Raw genomic sequence first — 27,847 nt, 5'->3', positions numbered from 1 at the left:
AGTGGAGCGTTCCTTTAAAGCAAGTGAAGGATGATTTTATTTTAATTCAGTAAAGGAGTTAAATGAGATCCTTCCTGAAAGATTTCTTTTATCATATGTCATTTTAAGACATCTTATGTGATTTTAATTGTTATATTATTTTTTAGTTTTTTGTTTTTTTTACATTTTCTGTCTTATTTAAATGCATTTCTAGGGAAGAAAATTGACTTTAAATGTTAAGTCTTATATTGTTATATTAAAATTAAGACAGATTAAAATACTTTGAATTAATTGTATTTTTCTAACCTAAATTTTTTATATATATATATATATATATATATATATATATATATATTTTTTTTTTTTTTTTTTTTTTTTTTTTTTTTTTTTTTATTTTTTAGTATTTTTTTTTTATCTGTTTTCTTTAAATGTTAAGTCTTTCATTTTTATATTAAAATTAAGCAAGTTTAAGCCTAAAACAAGAATTCATCTAAATGTAAATGTACGACTTTGTATCTTTATTTCAAACTTTTCTGCCATTCATGGTGAAAAACAACAGAAGTGCTGAGTAAGAAAATCATTTTTTGCAGTCTATATGCAGCAAACAGTTCATGAAGAAAAGCGCTAGAACACACAGATCCGATGCTGTCACGCAGACACTGGGTCCTAAGGATCAGATTTTTACGTGGTGCGAGCGAAGCCGTGTCTTGTGTCTTACGTGTCTCCCGGCGAGCGCTTAGAGCTTGTTTCCTGTCCCTCCCTCAGTGCCTGCTGCCCACTTCCTGCTTTAACTTCTGCTGCTGTTTGCTTTCACAGTCACAGCCATTCATGAGCACAAAGCATCACACACACACACACACACACACGCACACACACACACACACACACACACGCACACACGCACTACAGGCAGGGCTTCACCGGCGCCATCTGCTGACCATCAAACACAAACACACTTCTCCAGGCAATTCATCAGGAGTTATTACATCTTGCTCTGGGTTTTTGAAAGCAATGCTTTATTTGAGTTATTACGTTTAACTAGGTGATCAACTAGTTCTTAGTTAATGATCCAAATGAGAGCTTGTTTTCTAAAAAAATAAAGCATCAACATTAAGCACGTTTTTGCTTAAAATAAGGGAAAAATGCATTTTTTATTTTCTTATGTTGGACTGAAATTCTCTCAAGTTTGAGCTTTTTTTTTTCGGAAAACAAGCTGTTTTGCTATCAAGTAAAAAGATCCTTTGCTTAAGTCTTTAGATATCTTATCTTGCATTTATCTGGTTAAAAATACAGTAAAATAGCTATTTTAAATCGGAATAATGTCATTTATTCCTGTGATCAAAGCTGAATTTTCAGCATCATTATTTAAGTTTTCAGTGTTATACATGATCCTTCAGAAATCATTCTAATACGCTGAAACTAGTTCTGGGCGGTCATTAATCCCGATCTAATTAATTGCATCCGAATTAAAAGTTTTTGTGTACGTGATATATATGTGTGCGCGCTGTGTATATATATTCTGTATATACAAACACACACATGCATGCATATATTTATATTTATTGTATAAACACACATGCATTTGTATATTTGAGAACAATATGTTATGTTTATATATTTTATACATATATATATATATAATAATATATGAATGTAAATACATGCATATTATTACATATATACTGTGTGCGTCTACATATATGCAATATGCATAGTAAACACACATATATCATGTAAATAAAAACTTTAATTTTCAATAGAATTTCAATGGAAATGGAAAGCTGAGGAGAACAGCGTTTATTTGGAAACAGAAATGTTTACTGGCAAATGAATGCAGTCTCGTGACTAAAAGTACGGGTTTCTTTCTCACCGACCCCCGAACTTTCGAATCGTTTTTTTTCATCCAAAGCGCAGCAGAAACACGTCCACAGACACCAGAGAAAGCCCTTTTCTGACTTCCACACGAGTCTGTTTCTCTCCTAGATGAGCGGACACGGCGCCGGCCTCCGTCAGTATTACACACACACACACACACACACGCGCGCGCGCGCTGCGGAGCGAGAGGGTCGATCCCACTAACCCGTGTGCTGCCCTTCAACAGGTGCGCTGATTCTGGCCAACTGTTTACTGTGTCGGGCGTACAGCATGCTGAAGGCGGCCCACGAGACGCACCTCCACATGCTCCACGCCATTCTGAGGGCCCCGCAGGCCTTTTTCGAGGCCACCCCGTCTGGGCGGGTCTTGAACCGCTTCAGCAAAGACGTGGACACAATAGACTCTCTCATTCCAGACAATATTGATATCTGGATGCGCACTTTCTGGTACACAGTAAATGTGCTGATCGTATGCTCTGCCCTCACCCCTATGTTCCTCATAGTCATAGTGCCGTTAATGCTGTTCTATTGGTGGGTCCAGGTAAATAGGAACAAGTCTGCTAACTCATTAATACAGCATGCTAACATGTGTTGTTGTTGTTGTTGTTGTTGTTGTTATGTTCTAGCTGCATTATCACTGTCGTAGTGTTGTAGTTGGACAGCGTGTGGTTTGGTCATTCGGGTGTAGAGCGCTCAGGGAGTCGAGACTCGGCGAGGTTCGGCTCTCTGATCCGGTAGTCGTGGCTGTTCTTCACCGAAAACACCTTCTTGAGAACTTCCCAGGAGAGTAACAGAGCTTACTAGCGTGCAATATAGCACGCTTCACATTTCATTAATATTGCATGCTCTATTAACAGTATAACAATTTGCGTCAAAAGTGTTCTTTTATTATTATTAATATATATATATATATATATATATATATATATTTGTCAAATGATATATTCTAATGCTTTGTCAAATATATATTCTGATGTAATAATAGATGATGATGATTAATCGTGTTTCAATCATGTATTATTATTGTTATTATTAAAAATATTATTACAATAATTTGTTAAATTATATGCTATTAATACTATTGCTAGTAATGATATTAATTATTTTATGGTATTACATCAAAACATTACGCTAAAATTATTATTATATAATTATGTTACTGCAAAAATTCGAAGTAATAATAACTATTATTATTATTAGTTACTATTATAATTATATTTACTGCTGTATAGTTAGCTAAATTATTAGCCTTATTAAATTAATGCATTAAATGATTTAATGCTGCTGCTACTACTAGTGCTGTTACTAAATAATATTATTATATACTTTTATTAAATGTTGCAATACATTATTATGATTAATTTAATCAAAGAAGTAATAAATAAAAACTAAAATTATATATATATATATATATATATATATATATATATATATGTGTGTGTAATATTAAAAAAAAATATATATATATATATATATATATATATATATATATATATATATATATATATATATATATATATATTTAAATTATGGCAACAATGTATGTTTATTATTTATTTTTTATTCAAGTGTATATTAATTCCCAGTAGTGAGCAGCAAACTTCATGTACCATATTTCAGGTACTTTTGAAACGTTATAAAGGCAGGTGAAGAACAGCCCTTTACTGTAGAGTTAGCTTCGCAGGAGTAGAAGTTAATTCATTTGTCTTCTACTGAACATGGTTTTGAAGTGTTTTGCTGTGCTGTATCTCATCACTTCACCAGCATTCATTCTGAGCGCTCCTCTAACACTAACAGTGTAGCGTGTAGCTGCCAGCACTAATGCTAGCGCACGTAACAGACAGGACTTTTAACTTGTTGCCGTAGTTGTTTTAATGAAGGGTGCAATAAGAGTCCGCGTGTCAGAAGTGGATTTGGTGACGCGTCCCGCTGTTGAAGGAATAGTTCAGACGTAGATGAAAATGTGCTCACCCTCAGGCCATTCAAGATGTAGATGAGTTTATTTCTTCATCCGATTAAGAGAAACAGTGCAGTGAATGGGTGCCGTCAGAATGAGAGTCCAAACGGCTGAATCCACGCCGCTCCAGTCCATCACTTGAGACTGCAAAAGCATTGCGTTTGCAAGAAACAGATTGAATAATTAAACAGTTTTGGATGTTTTTGTCCGCAACACATAATGAATAAGCGGTCTGGTATGAATCAGGAGAGAAATCTGCACAGATCAAACGTCGCTCACAAGCCTAAACACGTAAACAGAAAAGTAAAACCTTTAAAAAATACTCTTAATGTATTTTCTTCAAAACTAAATGCTAGTTGATGCAGTGCTGCGGATTATTGCGATGTTTTTATCAGCCGTTCGGACTCTCATTCCGACGGCACCCATCCACTGCAGCGCATCCATCGGTGAGCAAGTGATGCAATGCTACATTTCTCCAAATTTAATAAAGAAAGAATCTCACCTGAGGGCGAGCGTTTCGGCCGAACTTGTTCCTTTAACTTAGCACTAACGTCTAGGCCACTAACAACGTGATGTTAAATTCTGCTTAACCCGTTCAGATCCTGATTACAAGTAGATAGAAGAAAACAGCATTACGGTGATAACAAAAAGAGCTTACAACATCTGATACTGTACAATCGTTGTTTTTTGTTAAATAGATGTTTATGGGCCTTTGGTGTGATTTCATTAGTTTTGTGATTCTCAAGATATTTTAGGTACTAAAATTCCAATCTCTCGTTGCATAATTTTTAACTCGGCCTCGCATCCCTCTTCATCGCGTTTCAGTTTCACATACGTTCTCTCTTTTAAGCATTTCTTAGGCTTGGCATGGCGCGAGCTGTCTTTCTATACTCTCTGCGCAAAAAGCAAATCACTCGCTGCATGCGGCCAAAATATCAAGCGCGCTCTTCTACATTCTCATTGATTTCGTTGTATACACCGACTCAGGAATACACAAAAGCCAAACCAAACACTACAACATTATGATAGCGTTTGATCCCATTTACATTCGATCCCTTAATGTGAACGCCGTTTGGGAAATATCTGTAAAGCAATTCCTATCGCGCATTCTGAACAATTGAAAAATTGAAAGTGAGGATTCTAGAAACGAAGTTCAATTGTGAAATAAAAATTGGACGTCATGGTTTGTCTGAACGAAGGATGTTTGGATTATCTAGAACCACGAACTGATTTTGGTTTCAAGTAAGCGCTGTCCTTCTCAACTGTCTATTCGTAAGAGAATCTCAATTTCTTCAAAAACATGAAGCAGCACAACTGTTTTCAACGTTGATCATTTCTCGAGCAGAAATGATTTCTGAAGGATCATCTGACCTTCGATTCTGGAGCAATGATGCAAAAAAGTCCAAAACTGAGCCCAAACTGTATTACGGCCAAAAGAGTCGTTGCCGTTAATATTTGCATTGGAGGACCAATTGAAAATGATCAATTTTTTTCTTGTTGCAGTGTATTTAATAGCAGTAAGTTAGTAATAAACAGACCAAACTCCTGTAGAGTTCAGACAAATATAAAGTCACTGTGCATGATTGAAATACGGCTCCTTTTAAAGTCTTACATGAAAAGACTTGCTCAGCTGAAAGTTTTCTGAATCCTCGCTCACTTGTATATTTATGAATATCTAATATTTCTGTATATATATATATCTATATCTGTATATGTATGATGTTGTGGTGTTGTTATAATATCAGATTGTTTATTTCTCTCCGTAGAGATTTTATGTAGCCACGTCTCGGCAGCTTAAGAGACTGGAGTCTGTCAGTAGGTCTCCTATATATTCTCATTTTTCGGAGACCATCACAGGCACTAGCGTGATCCGCGCCTACGGGCGAAACGCTGCCTTTGTTCTCATGAGCGATATGAAAGTGGATGAGAACCAAAAGAGTTACTACCCCGGTATTGTCTCCAACAGGTAGGTTCGGTCTCGCTCTCGTTTGGACGCATGCAGTTTTTATTCTTTACCATCCGCTTCACAGAGAATAATTTTGGGGGGGGGGGTGGTTCGGATCGGTTCGGAGCGTCTCTCGGGCGTAACGGTGTCGTGTTGGGATGCACGCAGGTGGCTGGGGGTCCGCATCGAGTTTATCGGAAACTGCATTGTGCTGTTCGCTGCTCTGTTCGCCGTGTTCGGGAAGGACAGCCTCAACCCCGGATTGGTCGGTCTGTCCGTGTCATATGCTCTGCAGGTAAAGTCACACTCATTGTGAATAAACACGTACCTGTACCTTTAAACGAGTAAAAGAGCGAACCGCTAAAATCGTAATGTGCTTAATAGAGCTATTTTTACTGTAACTGCTGATGCTGAAATGCATCGTATTTAAATATTAACGATTTTTGCAATGTTTTTGACAAAAGTCTCTACTTCTGACCATAGCCGCATTTATTTGTACAGTAAAAATTGTGCGATTATATTATTATAATTCAAAATGGCTTTTTTTACGTGAATATATGCTCGAATGTAATTTATCGCTGTGATCAAAGTATCATTTCTCCAGTCTTTTGTGTCACACGATCCTTCGGAAATCATTCTAATATTTATTAATGGCGAACATTTATTTGTACAGTAAAAATTGTGCAATTATATTATTATAATTCAAAATGGCTTTTTTTGCGTGAATATATGCTCGATTGTAATTTATCGCTGTGATTTCCCCAGTCTTGTGTCACACGATCCTTCGGAAATCATTCTAATATTTATTAATGATGAAAAGCCCAGCGTTTATGTGAAATCGAAATAAACCTCAGCATTATAAATGTCTTTACCGTCACTTTTGATCAATTTAACGAATGCTGATAACTGATAACAACCAGAAACGTTTCTTAAGCAGCAAATCAGCGTATTATAACGATTTCTGAAGGATTGTGCGCCACTGAAGACGCCAAAAAAAAATATTTTACAATATATTCACATATTTTTGAGCAAATTATTAGCATAGAAGAACATCAAAAAACTTTTTTTTTATCCAAAGCAATAGAGGAGCGTAAGCGATTCATCGCAGAGCAGCAATATTCTCACGATACGGTCACAGGTTTATCACAAAGCTAGATAAAACTATTGTTGTTTTCTGCTGAATAGGTCACAATGTCCCTGAACTGGATGGTGAGGATGACCTCTGACCTCGAGAGCAACATAGTAGCGGTGGAGAGAGTGAAGGAGTATTCAGAGACGCAGACCGAGGTACAGTACAGTAGAATATAACCCAGCGCCACCGTACTTGACGGCTCACAGAGGCGCTCCTGAACCCCTAGGCTCCGTGGATAGTGAAGGACAAGCAGCCTCCTCCGGACTGGCCTCCGAAGGGCAACGTGGAGTTCATAGACTACAGCGTGAGGTATCGTGAGGGACTCGACCTGGTTCTGAGGAACATCTCGCTGAAGGTCAGAGGAGGAGAGAAGGTGAGCGCTGCTCTCACTGACAGCGTTAGGAACACTGGGCCTTTTTTATCATTTGCAAGTTATTCCTCAAGCCTTCACCAAAAGCCTTTCTGTCGAGAGATTAAAAGAATTTTTTTTTTGCAGTTTTGAGTTTATCTAACATAATTATGATCATTTTCACAGACTAGCGCATTTCTATCTCGAAATTTTGAGTTTATATAACATAATTATGATCATTTTTGCAGAGTAGCGCATTTCTATTTTGCAATTTTGAGTTTATACAACATAAAAATTATGATTTTTGCAGAATAGTGCATTTCTTTTTTGCAATTTTGAGTTTATACAACATAAAAATTATGATTTTTGCAGAATAGCGCATTTCTATTTTGCAATTTTAAGTTAATACAACATAAAAATTATGATTTTTGCAGAATAGCGCATTTCTATTTTGCAATTTTAACTTAATACAACATAAAAATTATGATTTTTGCAGAATAGTGCATTTCTATTATGCAATTTTAACTTAATACAACATAAAAATTATGATTTTTGCAGAATAGCGCATTTCTATTTTGCAATTTTAAGTTAATACAACATAAAAATTATGATTTTTGCAGAATAGTGCATTTCTTTTTTGCAATTTTGAGTTTGTATAACATAAAAATTATGATTTTTGCAGAATAGTGCATTTCTTTTTTGTAATTTTGAGTTTGTATAACAAAAATTATGATTTTTGCTGAATAGCGCATTTCTATTATGCAATTTTAACTTAATACAACATAAAAATTATGATTTTTGCAGAATAGCGCATTTCTATCTTGCGATGTTGAGTTTATATAACATGATTAAGATCATTTTCACAGACTAGCGCATTTCTATCTTGAAATTTGAGTTTTTATAACATAATTATGATCATTTTTACAGAATAGCGCATTTCTTTTTTGCAATTTTGAGTTTATACAACATAAAAATTATGATTTTTGCAGAATAGCGCATTTCTATTTTGCAATTTTAAGTTAATACAACATAAAAATTATGATTTTTGCAGAATAGCGCATTTCTATTTTGCAATTTTGAGTTTATACAACTTAAAAATTATGATTTTTGCAGAATAGCGCATTTCTATCTTGCGGTTTTGAGTTTTTATAACATAATTAAAATAATTTTCGCAGAATAGCGCATTTCTATCTCGAAAATTTTGAGTTTATGTAACATAATCACGACCGTTTTCTCCGAATTGCGTTTGATAAAATCTAAATAACTCATACTAAGGCGTTTAGGGTCACGGCGTGTATTTTCAAGCGTACATTGAGTCCGATGGTTTCAGATCGGGATCGTGGGACGGACGGGAGCGGGGAAGTCCTCCATGACTCTGTGTCTGTTTCGTCTGCTGGAGGCGGCGGACGGAGACATCGTGATCGACGAGGTGAAGATCTCCGAGATCGGCCTTCACGACCTCCGCTCCAAGCTCACCATCATCCCTCAGGTGGGTCTTTGTTGGTGGCAAAGCATCTGTTTTAATTTAAGCGCGGCCTGGGACTGGTGTTTACTGCTGTATTAGCACTGCGCTCATGATGGTTCAGCAGAAAAAGCTCATTTCCCCTTCATTCAGAGCCATAAAGCAGTTGATAGTGATTTTGATGCCAAAGCACCTTCAGGCTCACTAAACGCTGGCTAATTAGCCTGTTATAAGCTAACGGCCTCTTAGCTGGTGTCCAGATTATTAAGATTGGGCTTTTTTCCTGTTGTTTGTTTTCTCTAGTAAAACCCGTTCTTAACCTCATTTCACCTTTTAACAGTTACTAAAATGCTGCAGTGTTTTAATGTGTTTTTGCTCAGCACCATTCACTCAACAGTAAGGATTTTATATGCTAACAATGGCAGGATTCGTTTCAATTAAAAGTATGTATTTATATTCAAATATATAGTTAAATATGTGTACATTATCTTTTTGCATTCGTTTAGATTCATATCAGGAGTTTTGATGCTTTTAATGTATCATTTATTATAATTGTGATTTGATGTTATTCAAAACTTGTTTAACCGATATCTATAAATTCATAAACGATACAGCATGTTTTTAAATGTTGGTGTTACATTTTCTTTCTCACAATTTTAATTTATAATTTATTATAATTTAATGTATCATTTAGTCAATAACTTATTATTTAACGGTGCCAGCTAAAAATATTTTTATATATATATATAAAAAATATATTAAATGTAATAAAATATTTAGTAAAAAATGTAAGTTATGTATCAACATTTTCGTAATTGCCATTAAATGCTGGAAACAGTACCACTTATTTATTTTTTTTTTTAATATATGACAGTTTTATATATTATTTAATAACGTTATTTAACTGTGGCAGCTATAAATTTATAAAAATACTGCATTAAATATTGAATTCAGTAAAACTAAATACTAAAAATATTTTTCAAAATTATATATATTTTTTAATTATATATATATATATATATATATATATATATATATATTTTTATATATATATATATATATATATATATATATATATATATATATATATATATATATATATATATATATATATATATATATATATATATTGTCGAGTCCATTGATTCATGTTGATGATAAATGCATAAATTCATTCTTCAAATATGAATGAGGTTTGTTTGTTTTCTGATGTTGTGTGTTTGTAGGAACCCGTCCTGTTCTCCGGGACTCTGCGGATGAACCTTGATCCCTTTGAGAAATACAATGATGAAGAAGTGTGGAAAGCGCTGGAACTTTCTCACCTGAAGAAGTTTGTCAGCAACCAGACGTCCAAACTGGAGCTGGAGTGCTCCGAAGGAGGAGAAAACCTCAGGTACAAGCAATACAGCAACACATTCACAAGAAACCCCTCCGGTGCTGGTTTTCACTTCTTCAGAGTGGTGCGAAGCTTTTGGCCACTTACTGTGTGAACAATGATATGATTTAAAAAGGTTAGATGATCTTGGAAAAAATAGTCACACTAAAATAGTACTGCGAACTTCATAAAATCATTCTTTTATTGATCAAAATTAGGAACACAAGCCTTAATTTGTGACGTTGTTTTTCAAACTTAAAAACTTAAAAAGTAAAAAGAGCATTTGCATTTTTTATAATAATAAACTTCTATAGCTTTTTACAGCCAGTGTCTTTTTTTTTTTTATAAAAGTAATAATTATATTTAATATTTAATGCATATAATTAAAAATCAAATATAAAAAAACACTTTTTTATATTCAATGAATTTAAATAATTAAAGAAAATATGTAATTTAATGTAGTAAATTTAATATAAATTAGTAAAGTCCCATAAAATACTAAATACTGTTTATTTATGAATTTTGACTATTTTCAAATAGTGCTTTCTTTTTCCGTGAAACGAATAAAAAAGCGGAGTTCGGGCAAAAACAGCAAAAGCGTTCATAACGCCCGTCCCTAGTTCATGTGTGTGTGTGTGTGTGTTCAGTGTGGGTCAGAGGCAGCTGGTGTGTTTGGCTCGAGCTCTGCTGAGGAAGACCAGGATCCTGGTGCTGGATGAAGCCACGGCCGCCGTCGATCTGGAGACGGACGATCTGATCCAGTCCACCATCCGCACACAGTTTGAGGACTGCACCGTCTTCACCATCGCTCACAGACTCAACACCATCATGGACTACACCAGGTACGACTCACGGTCAAATAAGAGGCCTTTTAGAACAGTTTTGCAAGCTATGATGGTTGAAAGGGTATTTCTCTTGAATAGCAGATATTCTACTTTTATTTCAGGTGCGATTCATTGCACTATTTAAGAGTAGTTAAGCGTGTCACATTCATTTCAATATAATGGAAAAGGGTATGTTGCGAACTTCTTGTGTTCCCTTATTGTGTCTTTTCTTACATTTTCTTTGGCTAATCTTAAATGTAATATATTTTAAACATTTATCAAATTTGACATGCATTGCGAGGCACACAGATTTCGTGAAAAACAATGTAATGGAAAGCTTTTATTGGTCTGTTTGATTGCAGCATCATCAAATCAAGTAATGTTTTTTTGCAAAACTTTACTTTTTTCTCACAATTCTGGCCTCCTTTTCAGAATTGAGATATAATCTTGCAAATGCAAGTCAAATTCTGGTGGAAAAAAATATTTTTTACAATTCTGACTTGCAATTTCTGTCATGCAATTCTTATTTAATCTTTACTTTGTATCTCAATTCGGAGAAACAAAGTATTTCAAATTAAATAACGCAGTTATGATATCATTTTTACTTCGTATCTGAGAAACAAAAAGGTTGTAATCGCTAGATAAAATGTCCCGATTACCTATTTCTTTATTAATTTCTTTATTAAATAACTCTGAATGACATTATATTGAACAGAAATTGAATGGCATTAATGAACGCGGCAGGTTTATTAGGCTGCTGTCACTTTAAGACCTACTACACTACAGATCTTGCTTTTTCTTTTTCTTTTTTACATTCAATGAATTTAAATAATTAAATAAAATATATAATTTAATATAGTTAAGTTAATATAAATTAGTAGAGTATAAGTCCCATAAAATACAAAATACTAAATACAATTTTTTTATTTATTAAACATAAACATATATATAATATCATAATACTATTATAAAATAATAAAATTCTTTTTCCATATTTGCTATAATTTTTGCATAATGTGTAGTTTAATCATTTTTATTGTTTGTTTTTGTTTTAGAATTTTGACAAAACTTTATCCACGCTATCCCAATTAATCACAAATACATTTCAATAAAAAATTTTTACGATTTTTTTTTTATTACGATTTCTGACGAGAGCAGTGATAATAAACGTCCAATTTTACTAAAATCTAATTAAATAGACGGCCACGATACCCAGTTCATAATAACTATATAATTTAATATAGTTAAGTTAATATAAATTAGTAGAGTATAAGTCCCATAAAATACAAAATATTAAATACATTTTTTAAATTTATGAATTTTGACTATTTTTAAATAGTACAGATCCTGCGTTTTCTTTTTTTCGACTGTTTACCTTCACTTAAGACACAAACAACTTATGAGTGTGCGCAGCTCGCTTGCTGGGTTCAGTGAGGCTTCATGTGTTTCTCTTGTGACAGAGTTCTGGTTTTGGACAAGGGACAGATCGCCGAATTCGACACACCGACCAACCTGATCGCTCAGAAAGGAATCTTCTATGGGATGGCTAAAGACGCGGGTCTGGCGTGAGCCGCTATGCTGTAAACCACCGTGCCTTCACACAGTATCACACACACACACACACACACACACACACACACACACACACACACACACACACACACACACACACACACACGCACACACACACACACACACACACACACACACACACACACGTGCACACACACACACACACACACACACACACACACACACACACACACACACACACACACACACACACACACACACACACACACACACACACACACACACACACACACGCACACACACACACACACACACACACACACACACACACACACAGACACACACACACACACACACACACACACACACACACACACACACACACACACACACACACACACACACACACACACACACACACGCACACACACACAATGCCAGTGAATGTAATATCGTTTTGTTTTTACTCGACAGTGAAAGCTACATCTAGGATCTTTTATTGTTTTGACATTATTGTTGTTTTTTCTATGACTACAGTGCCACTGTTACTGAATGAGTCGTTTCATGATGAAGCAGTCTATTTTTGTACTGTATTATTTAAGTCACTTTTTTGAAGTTGTTCAATAGGGAAGATATCAGTTACATGCGTGATTCCTTTTGTAAACCAAATCTGTAAAAACTTGAATTCTGTTACCAGAATTGGAGTATTGTTGCATTTATTAAAAAAAAAATACTGTACTACTGTGTCCTTCTATCCTTTTTGTGGTGACTTGATGTACAGATGAAAATGTGCCACTTTTATATTTTAATTTATACATTTTGAAGTGTATTTACATTTAGAATTAATTGAAATTTGTCGTTATTTTTATTTAAAAAATTATTTGTTTTTAATATTTTCTGACAGCTATAATATATTACGGTAGGATTTTCCGATATATATATATATATATATATATATATATATATATATATATATATATATATATATAATACTATTATAAAATAAATATATTGAAATATATTTTTTTTTGTGTAGGTTTTTTTTTCTTTTTCCATAGTTGCTATAATTTTGTTTGTTATAACGTGTTGGTTTATAATTTTTATTGTTTGTTTTAGTTTTTAGAGTTTTGACAAAACTTTATCTGCGCTATCCCAATTAATCACAAATACATTTCAATAAACCCTCTCCGAACGCTGATTTGGTTTTTATTACGATTTCTGACGAGAGCAGTGATAATAAACGTCCAATTTTACTAAAATCTAATTAAATAGACGGCCACGAACCCAGTTAAACAAACTAAAATAGATTTAATCTATTTTTTTAAATAAACATTTAAACAGTTTCAGGTGAGGATGAAATCCCAGAGCAATTCAGAAGCGTATTCACATTTATTACTGATTTGTTAATGAAGTAATATTAGCTGTATAAATGTATAAAGCCAAGTAGATTTGAACCTGAATCGCCCGTCCAGTGCTTGTGTTTTAGTCTCTGTAAATCACAGCTGACCACTAGAGGACGTTCCTCAGCATCATCATCATCATCATCCTCCTCATGTGGTCCGTATTAAAGCCTTTCTGATTCTTCAATTGAGCCTGAACAGAGACAAAACATGAACTAACGTCTTCGGCGGTTGAATCGTCTCTCTCTCTCTGAGGACGCTTGCGCTTGACTTGAACACGTGTTGAACCGTTGAAGCTTTGAGGGCTCGTGGAGCGAATGTATGAAACTCCGCTTCAATAGATGCAACATAAAGCGGGTCAAAGGGTGTCATTCCTCTCATTCTGGACGCAGCTGCCGTCCGTCTCCTCTGAGCTCCACTGGCCGCAGACACCTGAGAAACAAGACCAACAATCTGAAGATCTCACGGATCGTGCCAAGCTATGAAACAGATTTGATTTATTCCTCGTGATCTGCTGAGACCGACTTGACTGCACGTAAATGTAAAGATATGTAACTATACCGTGCTGTTCGAAGAGCAAATCTGTCTTTTTTTTTAAAAAAAAACATCTCTTCTGTTCACCACGGCTGCATTTATTTGATCAGACTTACAGTAAAATTCGTAGAATGTTATTACAATTTAAAAATAGCTATTTCATGCGAACAGGCGGTAAAAAAAACCCTGTATTTTACTCTTTTACGTCTTCATCGTGACCCTAATGAGCGGATTTACTGCATTCGTGGTTTTTCAGCAGACTTTAAGTAGATAGAAAGTTTAAAAGTACAGCATTTGTTTCGAATAATACTCTCACTTTTGATTATTTTATTTAATTAAAAAAAAATAAAATAAAAACATTAATTAAATAAATGCAGGAAAATCCCCAAAATAAAAAAAAGCAGTTATTTTAGTATCACTATACACTAATAAGGTAATATTTTATTTGTTTTTTATTTATTATACAGTATAGATAAAACTTCCTGTCAATCAAAAAGGAGCAGAAAACGTCTCTCGTGTAGAATTTAGGGCGTTTGAAGTTAACATGATCTATTTGAATCACCTGTAGTACGTGTCAGGGTTGCCAGATCTGTGGTTTTCCCTTTACCAAACATTATTTACACACTCCCCATGCAATAATCCAGAAGCTTTGTTGCTTTTAATAAGAAATAAAATCATATTTTGTTTTCATACAATGAATGTGGCTTTGATGCTTTTTAATGTGTCATGACAAATCGCTGTAGCCACTGTACTTCAAGCGGCATGTGCATCTTTCTGTTTACTACAAGTTAGAGCATGAAATAAACATGAATGAACATCACGAAACAAACAATACGACTTATAAAAAGGTATATTTCTTCTAAACAACTCAAAACAAAGAGCAAAAGAAGTCCTTATACACCTAGGAATGCTTGAAGGTGAGTACATCATGGTAACTTTTTTTATTTTTGGATGAGCTATCCCTTTAAGAAAATCCAATTTGTTGGTATTGGCGTATATGTCCTGTTGTTTCTGAATAAGTGGCTTTATCAATATGCAAAGAGAAATGTATTGGTGGTGCATGAATTCTTAACGATAACCTTGTTTTTGTTTTTTTTTTGGTGCAACCTGGTCTCATAAAAATATGTACCTCTGTGCACGTTTTGTGTAACACCGTTTTTAAGTCCCTTACTGCATGTTTTGCCGCAGTTTCAAAGATAAACGTCCACTAAGCGGTGCTTAAAAACACAGACTCCATACATGTTTTTATTATGTTGATATAAGTACATATTGCTGTATTTCTGTACTCCGTGATCTACCGAACCAACCTATCGTCTATGATATAAAGCTGGATGTGTGTGATGCTAACATTCAAAAGCATTCGTTTTTAATATATTAATATTGTTTTGAAGCCATAACATGATGTTCATCAAACAATTGAAGCGAAAAAAATACGCTTTATTAATCGAAACTCTGTATATTTGTGTGAAAAGGATTAAAAGGTGTCAGTTTTCTGCCTCTAGTGTTCATTTATTTTGGAAACGGCGGTGATATGTACTTATTGGCAAGTATTTCGTGCACCCAGGTATGTTCGCGCCATGAGACCAGGTAGCTGATACGAAAATCTTTCAGCCTCTAAATGATTTTCTCCAGATCTTTACCTCTGAGGAACCAGTCAAACACGAAATTGCCCAATTCGGTGGCACAAGCCCTCAAAAGTCCCTCCGCAGAGTTTTTCGACTCGCGGAGCAAGCTTAATCACGAAACATCTCCTGAAGGCATCAAAGAAAAAAAAAAATCCCAGATCCTTAAATATCCCATGACAAACATTGGCAGGCCCGCGAGGATCCAGAAAGGAGGGCTGTTTATTTGCATTCATCTCCAAACAAGACACCTCACGCTCTGCGCTGGAGATCTGAGTGTTGGCCGTCCTTTAATGTCATTTACTTAATTAGGATCAGCGGTGTTACTTCATTTAAAGACCGCCGTCTCACCGCCGCGCTGACAGATGATGATGGACACAGAAGGATGTAAATGCGAGGCAGATTGGCTCCCTCAGGCTGAGCGCATGAAATATGGATGGGTTTGGCTCTTCCTCTTTACCTGCCCGATCGCTTCACGCTGCGGGCGGAAAGATTGGAGCGGAGGCGGGTGTGTTTCGATGGACCGGTGACAAAGCAAGATTTACCTACGCTTTAAAACAAAGCGCTGGTTTGTTATTGAGGGCCAATTTATCTTCGCACTGTCAGCGCATTTTCCAATGCAGTTGTCTGTGGGGTTGACGGCCCGGCGTTGGAGAATGATTCCTGTTTTCTGGGAAATAAACCTTGCTGCAAGGGTTGTGCTTGTTTGTGAGAATACAACGCGCAGTTTTCGTACAAGGGTTCACGTCCGGCGGTGTGCTGGATTTGGAGACGTGCTAAATGTGAGAGGCGTGATCAAAACTTCTTCTAAACAGCGCAATAGCGAGTGAAGTTGTTTTGGTCGTTTTGGGTCGTGCAGATGCAGATGAAAAGATTGGATGCTCTGCAGTGAATGGGTGCCGTCGGAATGAGAGTTCTAGCAGCTGATCAAAACATCACAGTAAACCGCACCACTCCATTAACTATTTGTGCGTTTGCATGAAACTAGTCCTTCAAGCATAACTGTGAACTGGTGCCAAAATATTAGCCCATAATCAAGCTTCCTCCAGAGAAGGTATTTTGTCTGAATCAGGAGAGAAATCTGCACGCATCAAGCACCATTTAAAGTCCCCGAACAAATACAGGGCTGGATTTATGGATGTGGGAGACAACAGGAGATGGAATTCTTAACTGGAAGAAGCGTCATTATGGATTACGAACTCCTATTTTAGCCAGAAGCAATGGTTTGAAGTTAAAAAAAAAAGTTGTTAATTGGTGGACTGGAGTGGTGTGGATTATTGTGATGTTTTTATCAGCTGGTTGGACTCATTCTGACGGCACCCATTCACTGCATTCAGAGCGTCCATTGATGGAATGCTACGTTTCTCTGAAGGTGAGAACATTTAGCCTGAAAATGGCTGAAAAACAGTTTTGATCACAGAAATAAATTACATTTTAACATATTCTCGCATATGCAAAGAATTCTTACTTTATTTGATTCAATCAATTAATCGATAGTGATGTATAATGACATTTTTATCGAATGCAAAGATGGTCTGTGTAATCAAATCGACGATAATCGCTTAAAATTACGTTTAGCCGACTTAGCGAGCCAAAGGCGACAGCGAACCAAAACCAAGGAACCAAAACCCTATCAAAAGCATTCAAAATGACTACCTCAGATTTTAAACAGCAGCGTAATTAAAGTTTTTGCTTTAAAAACGTTTTATTTCATGGTTGCATAACACAGAGCGAAGTACTGTTACTCACATGAAACAAAATGTACTTACCATGCATGTTATGGAACAGCTTGTAATTGCAGTTTGTAATTATGTAGATGTAACAGGCATCTGTAACAGGACGGATGGATCAAGTATGAAGTGCAATTTTGTTACAATTTGAATTTATTCAAATTCAATAAGTAGCATACGTCTACGTATATAATTACGTTGTATAACGTCTGCAACATATATGCAACAATCCTTTAGTTAAATAAGTAGCTGTGTAACAGACGCGAGCTGTTACGTGTGTGTAACAGTAGCTGCCTGTTACATCTGCATAATTACAAACTTTAATTACAGGCTGTTCCGTAACTTAGTAGTAGCCATTGTAGCAAAATGTATCGTGTAACCAAGTATTAACTAGAAAACTGCTATGTACTGACACTTTAAACTAAATTGTTACCAAAACGTTACAGGCTCTTTTTTTGCAGTTACACTGTAACATATTAGTGTAACTTTATTCATTGTTTCACTGAAACGAACAGTGAACAAGCTTAAGGAAATCTTTCTAAACTCAAAAAACGTTCTCATTTCCAATAAAAGCATACCACGTACTTAAACAGGTATTACATGTAAGCTGCGTAGTGGTGCGGATGGATCAAGTATGAAGTACAATTTTGTTACAATTTGAATTTATTCAAATTCAATAAGTAGCATACGTCTACGTTTATAATTACGTTGTATAACGTCTGCAACATATATGCAACAATCCTTTAGTTAAATAAGTAGCTGTGTAACAGATGCAAGCTGTTACATGTGTGTAACAGTAGCATGTTACATCTGTTACATCTGCATAATTACAAACTTTAATTACAGGCTGTTCCGTAACTTAGTAGTAGCCATTGTAGCAAAATGTATCGTGTAACTAAATATTAACTAGGTAACTGCTATGTACTGACACTTTAAACTAAATTGTTACCAAAACGTTAAAGGCTCTTTTTTTGCAGTTACACTGTAACTTATTAGTGTAACTTTATAAATTGTTTCATTGAAACAAGCTTAAGGAAATCTTCCTAAACTCTAAAAACGTTTCATTTCAGTCACAAATACCCCAAAGAGCTTTAATTTGTCTGCCATTTCTGAACTAAGCGATGCCGATCGTCGTCAGATAATTAGTACAGTTCGGTCTGCTTTGTTAAGGCCTCCCAGTCGAGGATTTTAAAAGAAGATTTTTTTTTTTCACGGTTAACTATGCTGCTATTTTAACGGCACGCCCCCAGGTTGCATCAGTCCTCACTCGAGATGTTCAGACTGACAGGAGTTTATTAATTTTTTGTTCCCATTACAATATTTCCTCAAACAAATACACATCCCACATTACCTCCGTAGAGGGCAAGTAAGGTAATGCGTCTCCGAAGCAGGTACGTGAAAGAATGCGGCGGCTCCTTCAGCAATCAATCACACGGGCGCAGAGGAGCTGCTGTAGCAGTATGTTATCAATGTGCCAGCAGTTAAAGCGGCTCATCAAAGCCTTTTATTCCTGCTGGAGGCCAGATACTCTCCTCAACCTGGATCCTTCACTCAAACACGCTTCCTCCGCAACGTCGGAGCAAAAAATGCTTGATTGTTAGAGGTTCGGGGTAATGATATATTTGGATCGAAACCCCCGAGGCGTGAAATATCATACGGATAACCGTTGATGGCCAAATTGTAGTGGATCTTTCCTGAACGTCAGTCTGCTTTTTGAGATGTCTGGATGTTCAAGTGAGGTACAATGCGAGGGGGAAGGGGAAAAAACAGTTTGTCCTCATTTGACACAGAGCCTGAAAGTTCTCTGGAACGATATGTGAGAACAAGGTACTAAACGGTTAAAGTTAACAACAAGGCACTGTTAAAGTTAATCTCTGGTCACAGAGGTAAAACGAGGTGAAGCGTCTCATGAGAAGCTCGCTGAGTATAGCTGCTGTGTTATATAGAAGTTTTAGATACTCTTTGATTTTTTTGGACACGAAATGAACTTTTCTTGAGTGTATAAATAACCGAAGAATCCAAAAGTTTAATTGATTTTAAATGCACTATTCATCTTTAATTGTTATATATCTATTGCTTGAGGCGTGACTCACTAGCTCTAGAGCGCTCAAAAGTTCTTTGTTCTGCTCACATTTTTGACGGGACTACTGTAGCCCTTCGTTAATCAGCATTAGCGTTAAGTTTTTCTCACAGGCTGAGGCATTGTGGAAAGCGCCATGTGTTCTATATAAGATCAGCCGTAAGTGCAATGCACACAGCGTTTATTAATTTAGTGCACATCATTTAATGTGCTTTACTCCAGTGAAGAGAAAGATATTTTCTGGGAAATCATAAAAGTAGCTTGTTTTCTTTAAAATGTTACGAATGCATCTGTACAGTTGCAGCTAAAACGGTTCATTTTCATGCTTGTTCGAGACAATGCCTTCAGCAAATATGAAACCAAATTCTGTTTATTTTGATAAGCAAAATAGTGCTGTTTATATATATTAAATTTAAAAATAAATAAATGCCAAAACTGCAAATTATTAAAATAAAATGTTTTAAAATATATTGCTGCATATATCTATGTATTTAGGAATCAAATGCGTCTTTAGTGCATCTTAAGCTCAGCTTTGTCTCTTCATTTTTAGTGCATGTTAAAATGTAACATCTTTTTTTCCCTTTAGGCTGTTTATGCATACCTTAAACGGTATTAAAAAAGTAACCTACGGTATAACATGGTGAATTTGACTTTGCATTTGTGTGACAGGATTAGATTTTAGGCCTATGCCATATATTATCATAATCATAAATTCCACAACTTTTAATGACCCACATGTCCCACTCGGTACAGCAGATTTTGAACTTTAAAAAAAAGTTGATGGTTTGCACAGTCGGTATTTCCATACATAAAAAGCCTGCGTAGATTTTTTTTTATAGTTAAACGTGAAATGACTATTCTGATTTATTGTCCATCAACAAGATTACTTACTGTGACATCTTTTCTTAACTCGCACATTTTGTCCTGAAATTCCTTTATAGGCTATTGCTCGAGTATAACGGAGATTTTATCTGTTGTTTGATGGAATGGGTGTATAAATACTAAAACACTGATATCTGAAAGCTGACTTTCTCGCTTTTGGTTTCTTACGCGGTGCGCTGAAGGATCGCGTGCGCGCAATTCCCACGCGCGCGCACTTCGCGAGCGCGCATCACGTGGATAAAGGGTTAAAGCAGCAGCCTAGAGCACTTTCAAAGAGAGGCAGGTGTCCCAGTACCAACCCAAATCTGGACCAGATGTTTTTAATCCTCTCTCTAGAACTACAGAGTAATTCATAACTGTCATAGCGCGTAAGGCGAGTTTTGTGGTCAGGAGAATAGCCTATGCTACTCAAGAAGTCAAAACTATTAAATAGTATAAATACAAAGATCTAAACTCATTTTTCACTCACTGAATCACTGGGAGATTTTTTTTTATTTTTTGTGTTTTTTGTCTCCTGCTGCTTGGAAGCTCGAGGCGCACAATTCTGGCTCAGCTGTTTCAATAAAATTAGGTTAGTAACTCCTCAAAATAAGTCCTCATTTCTGCCCTCCAACATGTGGTGGATGCTGTTTCCTCGCTGGATCTGGTTCGTCTCGGGACAGTTTTTGCTGCTATTTGTGGACAGGCAATGCGCGAAAGGCATGACTTTGCAAAGAGTTGCGTATTCCCACGCAGGGATCTGTCCAAACGACATGAACCCAAACTTGTGGGTTGATGCAATGAGCACCTGCACGAGAGAATGTGAATCTGATCAGGTTTGCCTTTTCATTTCATTGCAGTTCGTTGTGTGTGTGTGTGTGTGTGTGTGTGTGTGTGTATATATATATATATATATATATATATATATATATATATATATATATATATATTACTTGCATGCATGTCCATTTCAGTTATATATAATGCATACTATATATAAGAAGTATACATCTCAATAAATTGTAAAAATCTGTAATCTTAGGGTGCCAACGAATCAAAAATTTAGAAAACTGCCTTTAAAAGCTATCTTTCTTAGCAATGCATATTACTAATCAAAAATTAAGTTTTGATATATTTATGGTAGTAAATGTACTACATATGTTCATGGAACATGATCTTTACTTGACTGATTATGGTTATTGGTATATAATGATTATTGGTATAAAAGAAAAATGTATACTTCATACATCACACATCACACACACACACATATATATATATATATATATATATATATATATATATATATATATATATATATATATATATAATACACATATATATGTGTGTGTAAACATGCATGTCCATATTTACATATTTGTCACTTATATATAAATATGTGAAATAAATATTACTTGAATATTTATATATATTACTTCACCACTATATATATATATATATATATATATATATATATATATATATATATATATATATATATATATATATATATATATATATATGTGTGTGTGTGTGTGTATATATATAGATACATAGATATCAGAATTTGTTGTTATATGTACTTCTTTTCATTCATGCAATCATGATTATCTAGAGAACACAACTGAAATATCATGCAAAATGATGCATTCTGTCTTTGCCTGGTCCAGGAATGTGAAACGCTTGAAAAGTGCTGTGCCAACGTTTGCGGCAATCGCAGCTGCGTGGCGGCCCGCTACATCGACCCGACGGGCAAGAAAGGGCCCATGGGCATGCCGAAGGAAGCGTCCTGTGACAAGTTCATGTGCACTCAGCAGGGCTCCGAGTGCGACATCTGGGACGGCCAGCCGGTGTGCAAGTGTCGCGACCGCTGCGAGAGGGAGCCCCACTTCACCTGCGCCTCGGACGGGATGACCTACTACAACAAGTGCTACATGGACGCGGAAGCGTGCTCCAAGGGCATCTCTTTATCGGTGGTGACGTGTCGCTTCCACCTGACCTGGCCCAACACTAGTCCTCTCCCGGCGGGCACCACCGCGTCGCCTACGACCACTCTGCAGCGCACCACTCCTGTAGACGTGCACGCTCCCGTCCTGGTCAGCAACCCGTCGCACCAGTCCGTGTCCGTCGGGGACACGGCCAGCTTCCTTTGCGAAGTCGCAGGCCGGCCCAAGCCAGAGATCACCTGGGAGAAGCAGATGGACGGGCAAGGAAAAGTAGTCTTGAAACCCAATCGCGTGCACGGGGACGTTGTGGTCACCAACATCGGCCAGCTGGTGGTCTACAACGCCCAACTACGAGATGCCGGCGTCTATACATGCACGGCCTCGAACGCCGGCGGATCCATCCAAGCGCATTTCCCGCTCTCCGTAGTCGAGCAAAAGCCAGTCGCGAAGTCGAACTCCACTCGTTTCCCCGCAGAGGAGTGCTTTAAGGTGCCAGATAGCGAAGACTGCGGGGAGGAAAGGGTGAGTTGGTTTTACGACCCTCAGAGGAACAACTGCTACACCTTCACCTACGGCAACTGCAGCAAAAACCGCAACCACTTTGACGCTTACGAGACCTGCATGTCGTCCTGTCGGGACGAACTGGCGGCCCCTTGCAACCTTCCCATCTCCCAGGGGCCTTGCAAGGCGTACGAACCCCGCTGGGCTTACAGCGGGTCCCAGTGCCAGCCGTTCGTATTCGGCGGCTGCAAAGGCAACGAGAACAACTTCAAAACCAAAGAGGCGTGCGAGGACGCCTGCCCGTTCCCGAGGAACCACCGCTGCAAGCCGTGCAAGCCGCGGCACAAGATGGTCACCAGCTTCTGCAAAAGCGATTTCGTGATTCTGGGACGCATGACGGAGCTGACCGAGGACCAGGACTCGGGGCACGCTCTGATCACGGTGGAGGAGATCCTGAAGGACGAGAAAATGGGGCTGAAGTTCTTCGGGAACGAGCCCTTGGAGGTGACGCTGCAGAACATGGACTGGGCCTGTCCGTGTCCGAACGTCACCGCCTCGGACGGTCAGATCATCATCATGGGGGACGTCAACAACGGCATGGCCGTCCTGCAGCCCGACAGCTTCATCGTCCTCTCCAGCGTCCGGCGCGTCCGGAAGCTCCGCGAGGTCATCAACAAAAACACCTGTGACATTTTGAAAGAGTTCATCCAGTAGGGCTTCTTCCAGATCCAGTCTGACGTCACGTCTTGGGGTTCTAAGAATCGGTCTTTTATGTACAGACTGTTTGCTTTGACAAGGTTAGATATGTTTCTACAGCTTGAATAGAAATGCTCACATCAACTTGGAAGGTTTTTATAAGAGATGCCCTTGCAGTTTAAAGTAAAAGAACATTGTGGACATTAATCAAACCCATCTGCTCACCCTAAAATCTCACAAATGCTGTGTCATCTGATCATTTTGATAAGTTAATGTTTTTTCTCTCTTTCTCTCTGTGCTTGGTTGACCTTTCTCAGATTTGTTGTTGTTGTTCCTGGTAATTAAATGACTGTTGTATCATAGAGTTAGATTTGCTTAATGCACTTAGATAAGTTGTACAATATTGAACATAAGATCAATTCCAGTAGGAGAAATAATCCGTCTTTAAGGCTCACTTGTGTATAGAACTGAGTGTATATGATTTAGCACAGACTGCATTTATTTGAAGCTATTTATTTTGATTTTTTCTTCTTTTTTTTTCTGAACCAAAAAGCTGACTGCCATTTCTTACAAGCACTTATGTATTTCTACAATTGTCTTTTTATTATCTTTCTAGTTCGGTGTCTGTCATGATTTGCATTGCGAAGTGACACCAGAATAAACATTTGAAACTCTTCGAAAGTCCAATTCTTCTACTTTTTATAAGTGCACAACACCGCTTACGCAATCATTTTTTCTTAGCCAAATGTTTGGATGGGAACGTGCTTTCATAAAACGAGCAATATTTAATCATTTGAGTTTATCTTTGATGCAATTTTGGCTTCAACTTTTTTTTACCTTCTCCAAACAGTTAGGTTTTTTAGCAAGACAAGAAAAATCAGTGATACAAGTCACCATACTTTATGTATTTAATGTACTGATTATATTACATTAAAAAATTGCTAATTATGCAATGTAATCAAATTAAATATGTGACCAGTTATAAGCAGCATGGGTATATTTGTAGCAATAACCAAAAATACAGATTTTTTTTTTATGCCAAAAATCATTAGAACATTAGGTAAAGATTATGCTCCATGAAGACATTTTGTACATTTCCTACTTTTGATATATCACTACTTATATTTTTATTAGTAATATGAATTGCTAAAAACATCATCTAGACAACTTTAAGGGCGATTTTGCATCCTGCATTTAGATGTTTTTGCATCCTCAGATCCCAGATTTTTAAATAGTTGCGTATATCAAATATTTTCCAATCCTAAGAAACCATACATCAACGGAAATCTCAATTTTGATTTAATTTTGTTGACATATTAGAGTTTTTAATGAGGACATTTTGGATGACTCTTTTTTTTAATCACTCCATAAAATAAAAAAAACTACTAAAATTTTCACCATTTTTTTCAGGAATGTAAAAGTTCCCTACAAACTCCCTTCAGAATATAAATTTTATTGCACGAAAGACCATTTTTCTAAAAAGCTGTTTAAAAAGTGCAATTGAATTCTACGTATGCAACTATGAAGTGCAATCAAACAAACGCTATAAGAAACGGCCCAAAATATCAAAACCGATCGATGCATAAAAACCAATGCACGGGCCTGTAATGTTTCGCCTCAAAGCATCGCATTTGAGATGTTTGCCTCCAGCGTGGACGGGGCCCCTCGGCTCATTCCAGCCCAGACACAGGGCCATGCTGAGATACGAGGGGGAGCTAGAAGATGAAGAACTGTTTGGATATCAGCTTTGACCATTTGGGACTTCCTCTAATGTCCTAACAGATGGTTTCCTTATAGTTTTTCAGGGTGGGCTTCAAAAGACGCCTGCCGCAGGTGGTGGAAAGCAAACCCGTGACCCTAAAGGCAGGGAGTGGCAGAACAGAAAAATATCAAAAAACGTTTTCTAGCTGCCAGACGCTCGGTAGAGCGATCGAGGGGGCCGAAGGGAAAGACGGGTGGAATTATGTGGGAACCCGTCCAGTTCGGTGTCATTCAGAAATACAGCTCACGAGCATTTCTGACGACAGTTTTTAACTTAGACGAGAGGGATCGGGACGTGTCCTGGGATGCCCCGAAGTTTTCTAGGTATAGTAATAACTTGCGATGAAGCAGGGAATACCTTCTCTCACCCAAAGTAAACATGTTGGCTTCCCTTCGTACTCTGAATGTTCCTGTTGTAAATATGGGAGCGTAGAAACGGTTCATTGTAGCTGCAAATCCTCCTGGCATCATAAAAGAAAATTTACGGCGCTATGTGTGCCGTTCCAATTCAGATTAATGGGAACCTCACGCATGTCTCTGATCTGCCAAGTGTGTGCTGAGTTATGTAAACCTTGTTCAATGAATTTCACCTGGTGGTTCCTGTTCCCTGGTTTCTGCTTCTTCGATCTGGCCCCACAGACTCGACGGACCCACAGCGGCGTGTCCCTGTTTAACATCGAATCATAAAGCAGATGTTTGCCAGGGCAAAACGCGCATACAGTACGTTTTACAATCGAAATGAATATTACTATCAGCGAACATCGCCTCGCTAGTTAAAAGTTGGCTAATTGGTTGATAATTATAGGGAACGGTACTGGTTTCAATGAAAGTCAAATTTGGAGGCATAATTACTATTCGAACAACGTTGTTTACACACTGGGATATCATCCAAAAATGTTACCTCGAATAACACCGCGGAGCCTATTCAGAAACACAATGCGTAATTGTATGCATTTATTTACATGTTTGGCATTGGACATGATTTGGCCGGAGAACAAAAAAAGACACAACTGCCAGACTGCGTGAGGTTTGATATGCGCAGCATGTGTTTGTGCTTTCAACTATTTTTTTAGATAGCATTTTCATATGTAGTCGTGTTTTTTTTTTAATGCATGTCGGTTCTTTTTTTTTTTTTTTAAGCCTTAAGAATCAAATTCGGATTTTTATTTAAACCATCAGACAACATACTTGCTTTGCATCACATTTGATGCATAAGGCTTTTATGGCTGATGTAGTGAGATCATGGAGGGTCTCAGATGCTGATGATATGATGAAACTCTTGTGAAAGATGCTAATGTGAATCATAACATGCATAAAAATATGTCAGTCGTCACTCTGTATCTCCAATACGGTATTTAAATGACATATAATGCAATGCATTTTAATAATGATTGAGTGATGAACAAACAAACATTCCTCAATAGATTTGAGATGTTTCTAGGATTGAGAAAGTGTCTTTGCTCTACTTTGCTGCAACTTACGACTGGAAACAACGGTAAGAAATGAACACTTTGGACAATTATTTATCTTTACCAACTTTAAATCAAACATAGCAATCGTAAACTTTAAAGTGCCCCTATTATGCGTTGTGAAAAGTTCCCGTTTTGGTTTGATTTCATGTTTTGGTGTATTTCTTGGACGACCGCCAAGCAATTCATTCAACGATTAATTTTTTCCGATTTCATTTAAAGCAGCGTTTGTGAGTTTTTAAGCTACCTGGCGGCAAAAGATACATTTGCATTTTCATTCACACCAACTAGAAAAAACAAGAAGTGAGGGGCAACATGCTAATATTTCATCTCGATGCCAACATCAAACGGCTTTAAAAAAGCTTTTTTCAGTGATTTAGAGCCCACGCTTCATTTTGAGAGACAATAGCTTTTTACACGGTGCACTTTCAGATTTAAAACTTTTGCAGGGTGTTTTCATTCACTTAGAGCCGTGTTGCACGCCGTATGAAACCCATAATGGGTGCGCTTTAAAATAAAAAAAGAGGTCGACCGATAGATTGGTTTTGCCGATTAATCTGTAAGCAGATTGCTGGGATATGGAGCACATGACATGCAAGAAAAAAAAGAAGAAGAAAAAACCATGTGTACAATTTCTAAAACGTGCATGTGATTACTTTTTATTTTTCTTGATTTGCTACATTGTACGCTCGTTTTTGCACAATTTAGCCTACAGTTTTTCTACTGCATGTCACGTGCGGGCCTCCATACCGGAGCTATCTGTTATGGGCATAAATCCACGTTGGAAGCATTTCTGGGTTGCTCCATTGCTGGAGCT

At 36.9% G+C, this 27,847-nt stretch overlaps 2 protein-coding genes across 9 annotated transcripts in view; both read left to right on the top strand.

Moving 5' to 3' along the window:
* abcc3 (ATP-binding cassette, sub-family C (CFTR/MRP), member 3) overlaps nucleotides 1–12,582 on the top strand; it is a 50,618-nt gene extending 38,036 nt beyond the window's left edge. For 3 of the 8 annotated variants that reach the window (XM_043229997.1, XM_043229995.1, XM_043230002.1), the window contains 9 exons: nucleotides 2,081–2,394; nucleotides 5,577–5,776; nucleotides 5,924–6,050; nucleotides 6,941–7,042; nucleotides 7,114–7,260; nucleotides 8,567–8,725; nucleotides 9,925–10,091; nucleotides 10,721–10,915; nucleotides 12,358–12,582. In XM_043229997.1, the coding sequence (XP_043085932.1) occupies nucleotides 2,081–2,394; nucleotides 5,577–5,776; nucleotides 5,924–6,050; nucleotides 6,941–7,042; nucleotides 7,114–7,260; nucleotides 8,567–8,725; nucleotides 9,925–10,091; nucleotides 10,721–10,915; nucleotides 12,358–12,466 (1,520 nt within the window). In that variant the 3' untranslated portion in view covers nucleotides 12,467–12,582. Of the gene's footprint in view, nucleotides 1–2,080; nucleotides 2,395–5,576; nucleotides 5,777–5,923; nucleotides 6,051–6,940; nucleotides 7,043–7,113; nucleotides 7,261–8,566; nucleotides 8,726–9,924; nucleotides 10,092–10,720; nucleotides 10,916–12,357 lie in introns of those variants that run through there. The other 5 variants (XM_043229996.1, XM_043229998.1, XM_043230000.1 and 2 more) reach the window with 4 other exon arrangements.
* Nucleotides 12,583–21,083: 8,501 nt separating this feature from the next.
* wfikkn2b (WAP, follistatin/kazal, immunoglobulin, kunitz and netrin domain containing 2b) lies at nucleotides 21,084–24,474 on the top strand. Its single transcript, XM_043230030.1, has 2 exons — nucleotides 21,084–21,493; nucleotides 22,328–24,474. The coding sequence occupies exons 1-2, from the start codon at nucleotides 21,293–21,295 to the stop codon at nucleotides 23,816–23,818; spliced, it is 1,692 nt and encodes a 563-aa protein (XP_043085965.1). The 5' UTR covers nucleotides 21,084–21,292; the 3' UTR covers nucleotides 23,819–24,474.
* The last annotated feature ends 3,373 nt before the right edge of the window (nucleotides 24,475–27,847 follow it).

The sequence above is a fragment of the Puntigrus tetrazona genome, unplaced genomic scaffold (assembly GCF_018831695.1).
Source record: "Puntigrus tetrazona isolate hp1 unplaced genomic scaffold, ASM1883169v1 S000000130, whole genome shotgun sequence".
In the NCBI taxonomy this organism is placed as follows: Eukaryota; Metazoa; Chordata; class Actinopteri; order Cypriniformes; family Cyprinidae; genus Puntigrus; species Puntigrus tetrazona.
The sequence above is the reverse complement of the archived record's forward strand: the minus strand, read 5'-3'. Positions and strand labels throughout refer to the sequence as shown.

Coding starts and splice junctions, on each gene's coding strand:
- wfikkn2b (XM_043230030.1), top strand. CDS start 21,293: ATGTGGTGGATGCTGTTTCCTCGCTGGATCTGGTTCGTCTCGGGACAG. Junction 21,494..22,327: donor GAGAATGTGAATCTGATCAG/GTTTGCCTTTTC, acceptor TGCCTGGTCCAG/GAATGTGAAACGCTTGAAAA.